General features: G+C 31.2%; 1 protein-coding gene across 1 annotated transcript; it reads left to right on the plus strand.

The window, feature by feature from the left end:
- Positions 1-6638: 6638 nt before the first annotated feature.
- LOC108211322 (sesquiterpene synthase 2-like) lies at positions 6639-9628 on the plus strand. Its single transcript, XM_017382887.2, has 7 exons — positions 6639-6946; positions 7046-7331; positions 7434-7809; positions 7905-8123; positions 8214-8355; positions 8421-8669; positions 8750-9628. The coding sequence occupies exons 1-7, from the start codon at positions 6827-6829 to the stop codon at positions 9044-9046; spliced, it is 1689 nt and encodes a 562-aa protein (XP_017238376.1). The 5' UTR covers positions 6639-6826; the 3' UTR covers positions 9047-9628.
- The last annotated feature ends 3634 nt before the right edge of the window (positions 9629-13262 follow it).

The following is a 13262-nucleotide window of genomic DNA, read 5'->3' on the forward strand; positions in this document are numbered from 1 at the left end:
CTCTAGATATTTTTTTGTCATAACAAATGAGTCGTAAGATAGCTCTTTATATAAGTAGCTATCTAATGACGGCTATCTTACGGCAAAAAATATCTACGGGATTTAATTTTTATTTTCATTTTCTGGACAGTAGATAATTTTGCATATTTAAACTTGCAACGGTTAACTTACGACGGTTCCAAGTATTTACATCAAATAGCTATCTTTACGATGAAAAAAATGTACAAGGGATTTAATTTTTATTTTCATTAGTTTTGCATTTTAAACTTGCGATCGTTAACTTAGGAAGTTTGTAGGTATTTACATAAAGAGCAATCTTACGACGGCTATGTTGCGACATGGATATATCTAGGAGGATTTAATATTTATTTTAATTTTAATTTTTTGGATAATAGATAGTATTGCATTTTTAAACTTGTGGCAGATAACTTACAACCAACAACGGTTCTAGATATTTACACAAATAGCTATTTTACAATGGATAACTTATGACAACTTTCATCGTGTGGGAGAAAGTTATTGCTATTTTATTTGTTAGCGCCAAACTTTTATTACGCACAACTTATAATATAAAGGGGCTGGAATTTGTCGTATGTTTGCGGTAAATGATACGACGGTTCTGCTCGTCCGTCGTAGGTTTTACGCGCTCCTTTTTCGTCGTAAATAGCCAGATTTGTTGTAGTGGTTAAATTAGTACAAATTAGTTTATATGAGGGTCTGAAGATGCATTTAGTACAGGAAATTTTATTGGAGTTCAATAAAAATGAAAGACTAATTATTTTTCAAGACTAAAAGTTTAGTTACACTAATGTGACGTTGATTTTAATTATAGGTAGCTATTGAATTTAGCAAAAAAAAAAGAAGTAGAACATATTAAGGGCAAAAACTCTATATAATTCTAGAGGAAGTTTTTTATTCTGTAAATGTTTTAAACCATCTGGCTCGTATTTGTCAAAAAAATAAACTATCTGGCTCGTGAGGTTCATGAGTATTTTGAAATATTTTTTTATTATTATATTAATATTTAGGGTGCTCCAAAGCTTCTCAATTTCATCAAGAAACTGGTCACCATGTCACCATGTCACATAGTAAAAGCTTTTCAATAACCCTTCAATTTTAAATGAGAGGTCACCATGTATATATATATACATCAAATATATGAGAGGTTTTTAGGTTTTCAATTTTGATAGTCTTACAAAATAAACGTTGTTCTAATAAATTTAAAAAATATAAAATTTTAAATGTTTTTGTTAGTTTCCCAAATTCGTTAAAAGTTATTAAATAATATAGTGACACATAATTAATATGAAAACTAAAATAATATGTTAAATCAGAGCCAGCTATTAATGTGCAAGTGGAGTATGTGCATTTGCACATAGCCTCAAAGAGGGGCTATTAATACGTGTGTTTTGTTATGGGTCTCGCTAACGTTTTTAAGAAGAAGTTACAAATATAGATTTGATTGTAATACTTTTTAGTTAAAGAATTTAAATATTCTATTTGTTAAGCGATCTGAAAACAAAGCGGTTATATGTTTAGCTCGTTTTTCATTTTTTAATCAGGTTGTAATCGACAGTTCGAGGGTTTGTCTCGGCTGGATAGTTGAGGGTTTGTCTCGGCTGGATTTCAGTTATTTATTAAATTCTTCGCTTTTCGTCAAAAAAAAGTGGGCTCAAATTTGATAAACACTATATATATTAAATATAGTATTTAATTTGATTAAATAAATTGTTTATTTATTAATTATTTATCTTCAAATATTTAATTTTTGTATAAAATATTATGTAAATAACTAATAAGAATTTAATGTTCATAATCATTAAATTTAACTATATATATTAAATAACGTAAACAATTAATCACATATACAATATAATATTACTTATTTGTAAAAATAGATTATTCAATATAACATTGTTCTTATTAAATTTATATTAATATAAATAACATTACTTTTATATAATTTATTATTTATAATTTATAACAAAATAAATTTATATGAAAATATAATTTTATATTTTTGGGGGGCTCAATTTTACTTTTAAACAGCCAATTCCACGATAAATAGCCAGCCCTATGTTAAATAATAAATATAAATAAATAGTAGTATTGAGGGAAGATATCATTATTCTTTAAATAAAAGTTAACTTAGTACTTTTAGTAATATGATAATATAGTTGCTCTGGGTCATTGGAGGCATCCATGTTAAACACCAGTGCTTGCTGCCCTTCCTTCTAGAGTTCTAGTGCTTGCTATAAATGTCTATAAATGTCAACAAGTTCATCCTAGCTATTAGTAGATACTTTTGCAAAAAAACTTTCTTCATTATGCAATTTGCAAAGAAAGTGTTTATATTGCCATCTTTAAAGAAAGTGTGCTCATTCTACACATGGCTAGCTAGCTATGTACGTTAACTCTACATCAAGAGTCGGTAAGATCCGGCAGAATAAGTGAACTAGAATCTTTACATTTTAAAATATAATTTTATTATTATATTAATAATTTTTATACTAAATAATTAGTTGTATACTCCAAAAAATTTATCCAAACACATAAAATAAAAATTTCTTCTGATTAAAAGCAATAAGCACTTTTTTCAAGTTAAAATAATAAGCATTTTTTTCAATTTAAAAACAATAAACATTTTTTTAATTTAAAATTAATAAAAAAAGGTTTTAAGTCACAATCATACCATTTCTCAGATCACGTAAGAGTAATTAAATGCAATTATTTACTCTTTATTGATCAACCGCTTATAGCAAACCCTCTCTCTATATATTTTCATAACTGAATAGTCAATATATAATAATAATATTGTGTACTGGTGGTGTATTATTCCCTATACATGCATAATATCGATGAATGTTCATATTTTCATGTCATTTTGACATGTTAATATTATATGTGAAAAAAATGAATGATTCTATACAGTAATAGTATAAAAAATATGTTTTTGGAAATGTTTTTTCACGAGTATATATATATATATATATTTTTTAGAAATCTGAGCAAAAGAAAAAGAAATATCAGAGGAACAAATTTATAAATTTGGAACAGACATAATAGTTGAGATATATATTATTTTTGTAGAAAAATAATTCGAGTTATTTACTTAAGGTTCTGAAATCTAGAAAGCTCCACCTACACCACTTGGTATCCAAATTTTTGTTGGTAATTGTTCACACCAAAGTATGTCACCAACTAAATCGAAACTATATTATAATTTTATCTATTTTCACTTATTTTTATTTTTTTAAAAAACTCCCGAGCACAATTTTTAAGAGTAAAAGTTTTATAACTTTACGAACCATCAAGAACGTCAACAACAACATACAACTGTCCAAGCCGCGACTAAAAAATGTTTAGCAGTATTTTTTTGGGAATTTATCAAATATACTACTTTTTAGGATCTTATTTGCAAAAATACCATCTTCCTAAATTAATTGCATATTTACTAAACTAAGTTTCTAAATTGCAAAAATACTACCCCTCCCCCTGCAACTAAATGCAACCTCATATGCAACTGATGCCTGATTTCAAGTTCCACTTTTCAAATGTCATTTTCGACCTCATCCTTGGAATCCATATATATATATATATATATATATATATATATATATATATTCTGAAAATCTAGTCACTAGGCGACCCGTTGAGACCCGCTGAGCTTCTGCAACTGAATGCAACCACATGCAACTGCAACTCCTGATTTCAGGTTCTAGTTTTCAAATGTCATTTTCGACCTCATCCTTGGAATCCATATATATGGATTCCAAGGATGAGGTCGAAAATGACATTTGAAAACTGGAACCTGAAATCAGGCATTTAGTTGCATTCAGTTGCATTTGGTTGCATTCAGTTGATTATATTTTGATCTAGTGGCCCCGTCAGGGGCACCCATACATCAGTTGTAATTTACAGTTTCCAGTTGCATTTAGTTGCTTATGAGATTGCATATTCAGTTGAATATTGCCCCTGCGGGGCCTGCAACCCAAATCCACCACAATATCACCCCACCCTAAAAAAATTCAGTTGCTTATGAGGTTGCATCAGTTGATTCTATTTTGATATAATGGCCCCGCCAGGGGCACCCATACATCAATTGTAACTTACAGTTTTCAGTTGCATATGAGATTGCATTCGACGCAACTGAATGCAACCTCATATGCAACTGAATGTTTGATTTCAGGTTCCAGTTCTCAAATGTCATAGTTGCATGTGGTTGCATTCAGTTGCAGAAGGGAGATGTAGTATTTTTGCAATTTAGAAACTTAGTGTAGTAAAACTGCAAATAGCTATTCTTGAGAAAAGTAAATTTGCAAAAATTTACTTTTTCTTATATATTTATGAAAAAAACCCTATTTTTTTACTTCATTAATTCTCGTAGCAAAAACCGAAATGAATGCATGCAAGAGATGAGGAACACAACCTGCATAAATTACTTTAATTCTTCAAGTTGCTATAAAATTCAAGATGATACTAACAAATTAAGTACACAACAATTTAAACAATACTAAAATATTTAGTCGACATGCTTACAAAGTTAAATAAAAAATATAAATTTTGAGTTAAGATAAAACTGTTGATAACTAAACTTGATAAAACTAAAAATATGCTAAAATAAAGAGTAGAAGTGCCAGTAAATTGGTGTATATTACTTAGTTGCTTTGCTAATACGTTTTAACTGATGGACGAGGGATGTTACGATGCCAATACTTGTATACTCCCTCCGTCCCAGCCATTTGCACAAATAGCAAATGGTTGGGACACGGATACCAAGAAAAAATGTAAAAAATGAGTAAAGTTAGGTGAAAAGTGAGTATAGTGGTGAGACCCATTTATATTTAATAATAGATTTTAGATAGTAGAGGAAAGTAGCGGGTGTAATAGTGTTTATATTATTATAGCACGGAGATAGCGGAAGAAAGTAGTTGGGGTAATATTATTTTATATAAAAGTTTACTAGTTTTGGTATATATATAATTGGTGGGACGTCTCAAGGAAACTATATACAAATAAATGGGACGGAGGGAGTATATAGTAAACGATAACAGTAATACTCTATTTCGGTGAAACTAACCATCTCGCAACAATTATAACGATTTTTTTTGGACAAAAGTTAGTTCCAAAGTTTAGAAAATTGTTTAATCATAGAGTGTAGGGACATGTCTCAGGTGTTCATTCAGAGATAGTCACCCACCCTAACCAAGATGTTATAACTTGACGTGAAATAAACATACATATATGTCAACAAGTTCCTGCTATAGTAAACACTATCTGTAGGAAATTTTTGTTCGTCTTGCCATCTTCAACGAAAGTGTCCTATTACACATGGCTATTTATGTCAATATTTCATAAACCGATCGAGTCATCCGGTAGAATAAGCCAACTAGAGAAAATCATTATCTTTACTATGATTAATGTTCACTTATATAAAATTCAATAATAAGTACATACAATTATGAAAAATGCTACTCCCTCCGTCCCACCCATTTCTTATCGAATGGGTTGGGCACGGAGGTTAAGAAATATCTATAAAGTAATGGAAAATAGGAAGAAAAGTGGGTAAAGTGGTGGGACCCATTGATTTTTAATGTATAAAAAGAAGATAGTGGAATAAAAGTAGTGTGAAAAGGAAAGAAAAGTGGAGAAGTGGTGGGACCCATTGACTATTTTTGGTAAGTTTTGAAATGTAAAGAATTGGGTGGTACACCTCAAAAAGGAAAGTGTAAAGAAATGGATGGGACGGATGGAGTACCTATCTAAAAACTAATCCAAGTTTTTTTCTAGTCTTATGAATGGAGACCCCATCAATCTCCCAACCAGAATTTTTCACTTGTATGCCACATTATTTGATAAAAAAATTTGAGATATGTAGTATTACTCTACAATTATTTCCTCTTCACAAGATCATTAATCAACCGCTCATACCAACATTTATATTAAATATCGTGACGTAACAGCATCTAGAAGGGGTTGGTCAAACTCGATTTGTAAAATAATATTATATAAAATTTATTGAACCGGTAGGATATTGAATATTGATTATATTAATTGACTCTATTTTAAAAATAACATGTTATTAATATTTTAAGTTGTTATAAATACAGTATAGAAAATTTTTGTGGAATAAATGACATGAAATATTGTCTTTAAAAATTTTACAAATATAACCAACACCATGAGCTTGACTATATATATTTTTATAGAGAGAGAAAGAAATATAATTTCTAATTATATAATTTTTTAAAATTTTCTTAATTATATAATGTACATGATTATTGGTCAAAATTTGGTTACTTGACTAAATTAGATATAAACAAGTTAGTCCCTCAATACATATTAATTAAAAGTTATTACTATTATCATTTGATGTTATTAATAATAATAAAAGTTATTAACAAAATTAAATATTGTAACCAAATGCAAATAATTACATAAGTTTATCATCTTAAAAAGATTTGGATCACTTTACCATATTTAGCACAGGGTTTGTAACATATCATGTCATTTTTACAAAAGTTCAGAGGGAGGCTAAAACTTCTTTAAATGTTAAACTTATCAAGTGCAGAAGTCCTTCTAGTAGATTGATAAGTTTGGAATAGGCCAGGATATAGTATTAATAAACACTATAAATATGTTAGTCCCATTACGTACTTTGTTCATCAGTTGGGTCCATCTTGCTATTTTCAGAGAAAGTGTTCTTAACAAGTACAAATGTCAACAAGTTCAAACCCTTAGTAAACACTATAAATAACAAGTTTGTAGGATATCAACAGTCCATCAGTCCATCTTGCTATCTTATTTATAGTAAGTTTCCTTAGATATGGCTATGTATGTTAACGCTGCAACTGGTCCTTGTCCAATGGTCGGTCGTAATTCAGCAGGTTTTCATCCAAGCATATGGGGAGACAAATTCCTCCCCTCCACTAACTCTGCTGTTCAGGTATATATGCTACAGATAAATTTCTATATGAACATGTATGTAAGTTATAAATGGATTAATATGTACCAAACTTGCTATATAACCAATTTCTGTAAATAGAAATCTGATGCTGACTGCAAAGAGGACGAAAAGCTCCAACTGCTAAAACAAGAAGTGAAGAAGATGCTGACCGTGGGAGACACGCCTCAACAAGAGTTGATATACTTAATTGATGACATTCAACGTCTGGGGTTGTCTTACCACTTTGAAACTGAGATTGAAACTTTATTACAGCACTTGATGGATAGCTTTCTTGAATATTATGGTACAAAGAATTGTGATAATTTACATGATGTTGCACTAAGTTTTCGCTTGCTTAGACAAGAAGGGCATAATGTTTCATCTGGTAGGTGAACAATTTCATCCAGATTCAAAATTTTAACAAAAAAAAGGGCATAAGTTCCACTTACATATATATCTGTGTTATTTTTTTTGTATATATACGTAGATGTATTCTCCAAATTCCAGGACAGGGATGGGAAGTTCGAGGAGAAATTGGCTAAGGATGTGAGAGGAATGCTGAGTTTGTTTGAAGCAGCACAACTGAAAGTGCATGGAGAAAATATACTAGAAGATGCTGAGAAATTTACTACCTCTCAACTTGATACCTATCTCAATTCCAACGCAAATGTTCCACTAGCAGACCTTGTTCGTCGTGCACTCAAGTATCCCCTGCGTAAGAGTTTCAATAGAATGGTGGCAAGTCATTACATCCCAATCTACCACAAATTTGATTGGCATAAGCAAGTTCTCTTGGATATGGCAAAATGTGACTTTAACCTAGTGCAAAAGGTTCATCAAGAGGAGCTAGGTTATGTCACAAGGTAATTAATATCAACATATTAGATTTCATTTCTCTAGTCTTGGGTAGAAAAGATATATATAATTTTATTCACTGGAGTGAATAAATAAATTTCAGGTGGTGGAAAGATCTTGATTTCACAACAAAGCTTCCTTTTGCAAGAGATAGAGTTGTGGAATGCTACTTTTGGATATGCGGGGTGTACTTTGAACCCCGATATGCTGCAGGCCGAAGATTTGCAACCAAAGTTATCTGTTTAACATCCATAATTGATGACATATATGATGTCTATGGAACCCCCGAAGAGCTTTTGCAGCTCTCTGATGCAATTGATAAGTAGGTGATCAGTTATTCAAGATAGAACTTTGTACTTTGACGTGTAAATAAATCAAAATTTTGAAGTAAAAACAAGTTTATTTTCTACAGATGGGATATCAGTATCTTAGATCAGCTACCAGAGTACATGCAACATGTTTATAAACCTTTATTGGATGTTTTTGCTGAAGGCGAAGAGGTGACGGCAAAGCAAGGACTACCAACATACCGCGTTGATTATGCTAAAAAAGCTGTAAGTGTTGTATGCATAAAAATCATTTATATTCAATATTTAATGTGTTGATATTTTATTTGCAGTTTAAAAGGTTGGTAGGAGTATATCATCACGAAGCTAAATGGCTTCAGGCCCAATACATCCCAACGTTTGAGGAGTACATAAGTATTGCAAATACTTCTGCAGGAATCAAAATGCTAGCGGTCTCAAGCTTCGTGCTAATGGGTGACGTTGCCACTAGAGAAGCATTCGAGTGGCATTCTAAAGATCCCTTAATTCTTGTAGCTGGAGCGGGGATTGCTAGACTCATGAACGACATTGTAGGACATGAGGTACAATGCTAATACTTATTGTAGGAGTAGTTTTTGCTTGTTTGGTACTAATCATCCTCCATTTTATTCATATTATACAGATTGAAAGAAAGAGACCACATGTATCATCAGCTGTCGAGTGCTACATGAAAACACATGATGTTACAAAAGAAACTGCTTATGCTGAGATAAACAAGTCTATTTTAAATGCATGGAAAGATATGAATGAGGAATGCCTCCGTCCAGAAGCACCTCCAAAGGAGTTGCTTGAAAGAGTTTTCAATCTGACTCGTGTGTCGTTCTTTGTTTATGCTAACGGGCATGACGGATACACAGATTCCTCAACCCTCACCAAAGAAATGATAACCTCGATTCTCGTAGATCCGATTTCAGGGTAAAGCTTAATTCTGGAACTAATGAAGCTCATGCAGAGTTACCATGCATGCATGCAGTTTGCAGTTTTCTTATTATATTATGTTGTTTTGAATAAACTCAGTCATGATGCAATGTGCATGTAGGCTGCCTTGTAGTGTCTGCTTTGCTTACTGGCATAGTGGCAATATCAGACACGACCCGAAACCCGACACGAACCCGACCCAACCCAAAACCCGATTTACTGAGACAGAAACCCGAAAGTGACCCGAAAATCACCCGACAGACCCGAAATGGACCCGAAATGACCCGAAACTAGAATTTCATTTGTAATAACTTCAATTTTTGGTTATATTCAATTTTAAGTGATTTTAGGTTGACCCGAAATCGACCCGATTGCTGACACGAACACGACCCGTTACCCGAAATTGCCACCCAAGATCTTGAATAGAGCAAGGGTTAGTCTTGTCCTTGTCTCTAGTTGTTAGGATGGATGCATAGTGAAGACAATAAAAAGGACAGAGAGGTGTGTGGTCCTGTGTGTGTTGTGCAATAAAGTTTCTGCATTTCGTTGTTTCCAATATACATGCCCTATTTTTAATGCTTTATTATGCAATTCATATCTTAATCTTCAGGTACTTTCAATAATTAATAAGACCTAATAGAGGTAGAAAATGTCGCCTCTGTAATAAACATGTGGTATTGTGCTGTTTGTTCAAGATACAACACAAAATCATGGAATTCTAGGATTTTCAATATACATTGAAAAATCTATGTAAAATATCAAAATTATGGTTGTTAAAAACTAGTCAATAAACATTAGGGTTTATAAACAGCTTATTAAAAACTGCTAATGTTGGTTAAGTACAATTAAAGTTAAGAAAATATGTGAAATTAAAGTAAAAAACGAGAAAATTAGGATAGCAATGAGACCAGTATATATTTAATGTATAAAGTAATCATAGTGATGAAAAATAGTGGCAGTTAATGATTTTTTATATTATAAAATTTTATTATATATATTTGATAAATTTTGAAATATAATTAAAAATTGAATTGACATTAAAAAAATCCAATAATCAATAAAGGGCACTTAGGAGGAACTCTAGCATTCTTCTAAACAATCTATTTTGGAATAATAATACTCTATTTTGGAGAAAGTAACTATTTAGCAACAATAATGACAATTTTTTTGAAAAAATTAGCTTCAAAATTTTGAAAATTGTTTTATCATAAAGCATGTGTAGGGACATGTCTAATTAAGTTGTTCATCCAGATGGTCACCCACCATGGCCAAGATGTTATAACCTGGACGTGAAATAAACATATGTATCAAATATTCGAGAGATTTTTGAATTTTGAATTTTTTGTTAGTCTCACAAAATAAATGTTACTTTTTTATTCGCTGCAAAAAAGTTAACTAATTAGCCAAATCTACACCCATCAGCCACCAGCAACTTCGACGATTAATCTAATCGTCCCATGCCCAACTCTGCGTTTTTCCTTTGGCCCTTGAATCCACCTGTCTTTGATCTTTATCTCACAGCTGTAACACTACTGTCTATCTCCGACGAATTCCAACCTCCTCCGCAATTCCTTTGTCACCCACCAATATATACACACAAACACAAAAACAAAATAAATATACCAGCATGAATATCAAAGATTGCAAGAGAAAATGAGTTCATGTTTTCATTAAGAAATATGAGACCTTGGCAGCAGACACGCGGAAGTAAAGTCCAACCATCAATATGTAGTTTTTGAACTCCCGTCAACATTTTGTAAAATTTGGAAAACTACAACCACCATTTTGTGATTTACTCTCTGCATTTATATAGTTACATAGAATTATGAATTCATGTGTGTAAATAAAGTTTGAACAATTGTGTTTATGTATATGGAATATAAAAGTTAATTTTTTTTATTTTTTTTTTAGTATATAGTAAAACAAGAAGCTTATAAAAAGAATTAGAAAGATGCGGAGGATGTTAAGTACTTACCTCTTATATTTGACAAATAAAAAAGTTATTTTTTTAATGATAGTCCAAGAGGTGGATTTATCCTCTGTTGTTCCCGGACACTGCGGTTCGAAAAAATATTAGAACTGATTTCAGATTCGACTCTAACTCATCTCCAGAAGTATTAGAACATATACTTATTTGAAAGACTTGAACACGCATAGAACCTCTGATGAATTCTCGACGAAAATTTGATTCTTCTGAATAGCCTTTTAGAGACTATAGAAAAATCAGATTTTCGTCGAGAATTCATTAAAAGTTTTATGCGTGTTCAAAGACACAAAACTGTTATTTGAAAATTATTTCAAGCAAATGCGCATTCCCCTCTTTTTTTGAGCCAAATAAAAAATACCCACTTTTTTTTTAATATCCCTGAACGGATGAAATCTTTTTTTAGAAATTGTATGGGTAAAGGATCAGGATTGAAAGATTATACAGGAGAACAAGAAGACAAAATAAACGAAAAAGCGGAAGCCTGGGATTTCATTCCATATCCACAAGCAAGAAGTAGTTTAATTTTAATAATTCAATCAATTTTCAGAAAATATATTTTATTAACGTCATTGATAATAGTCAAAAATAAGCTACGTAGTCAGAAAAAAGAGAAAAAAAAAACTCGCTGCTTCTCCTGTGCGGGCCAAAAACGGTAGAAGAACCCCAAATTATTTTAAGGGTTTTTCAAATAATGCACAGGGCTGGAGTCTTCAAATAAAATATTGCTAATTCCAATTTTTTTGTTTCAAAAACCTTATCCGGGCTTTAGCCCACCTCAGTCCAGGACTCAGCTGCAAGTCTTGCCTCTGATTATGCGTACTGCATGTTGTCAACTTTGTTTTGTATTTACTTTGTCTTTTAAAATAATTTTTTTAATAAAAATTTAAACATCAATTTTTTTTTAGAATTTGTTTTTAAAAACAAAATATTACGGAACTATATTTTATAAGAATCTCAAAATACAAAGTAACGTAAAGAATCTGATAGGACCAAGAGTATATATATACAGCTACTATGTTTGGTTACAAGAAAAGCAAACTTTTATAAAACACGAATGTCATTTAGCAGGTAGCATATATTCGTGTATACTGGTTGTTGATTTAGAGCAAGGATAGTAATGTTTTTTTAACAAGATTAACAATTTTATTAGCCAAATAGCTCATTGTTTCTAGTTTAGCTCATAAAATTTTAAATCATGCAATGTGATTATAATTTTCTCACAAGTATCTTTATATTTTATACTTGAGTACGATCTTATTCTTATTTTTATACTTAGACCCTCATTCTTATCACAATTGTTCACCATGGAACTGAGTGGTTGAAGTCTGAATAGTTAAACTGTATCATAAGGTATCTTATTAAAAACTAGTTAATTATAAACTGCACTTAACAGTCCAACCCTAACATTTTTCTAATTAAACTAAATATTTTGGAACAATGACACTTTATCTTGTAACTATCTGTTTTTGAACAATAATACTCTATTTTGTAATTAATTAGCAAAAACTATGATCAACTCTTTTGGACAAAATTAGCTCCAAAATTTAGAAATTGTTTGACCATAAAAAGCATGAAAATGTTTAAGTTGTTCATTCATACAGTCACACCCACCATGGCCAATATGTTATACTGGGACAATATGTTATAATTGGGACGTGAAATAAACATATATATATATATCAAATATTTGAGAGATTTTAGAATTTTCAATTTTTTGTAAGTCTCACAAAATAAATGTTAAATAATAAATGTAAGAAAAAATAATAGTAGTAAGAGAAGATATCAGTATTATACTATTATTTTTTAAATAAAAATTAACATAATATTTTGCCATATTAACCTGATAATATATTGCTCTGCAGCTGTTGGTCATGAAGGCAGCCATATCAAACACCAGTGCCTGTAGTCCTCCCAGATCGTAAGATGCTAACATTTCTATAAATGTCAATAAGTTCATCCTATTGGCTATTAGTAAACACTATAAATGTCTCTGAGAAAATTTTGTCAACAATCACTACAGGAAAAGCGGTCATTTTCGACCGTCCAATTCTGGTCGAAAATGACTAATTTCGACCGTATACGGTCGAAATTAGTCATTTTCGACCAGAATTGGCGCGGTCGAAGTTAGCCTAGTCGAAATTAATTGCCGGTCGAAAATATTTATTTTCGACCGCTATTTTCGACCGTCCTTTTCAGCCCAAAAAATTGTTTTCGGTGAAAATTTGAACTT

The sequence above is a fragment of the Daucus carota genome, chromosome 3, assembly GCF_001625215.2.
Source record: "Daucus carota subsp. sativus chromosome 3, DH1 v3.0, whole genome shotgun sequence".
In the NCBI taxonomy this organism is placed as follows: Eukaryota; Viridiplantae; Streptophyta; class Magnoliopsida; order Apiales; family Apiaceae; genus Daucus; species Daucus carota.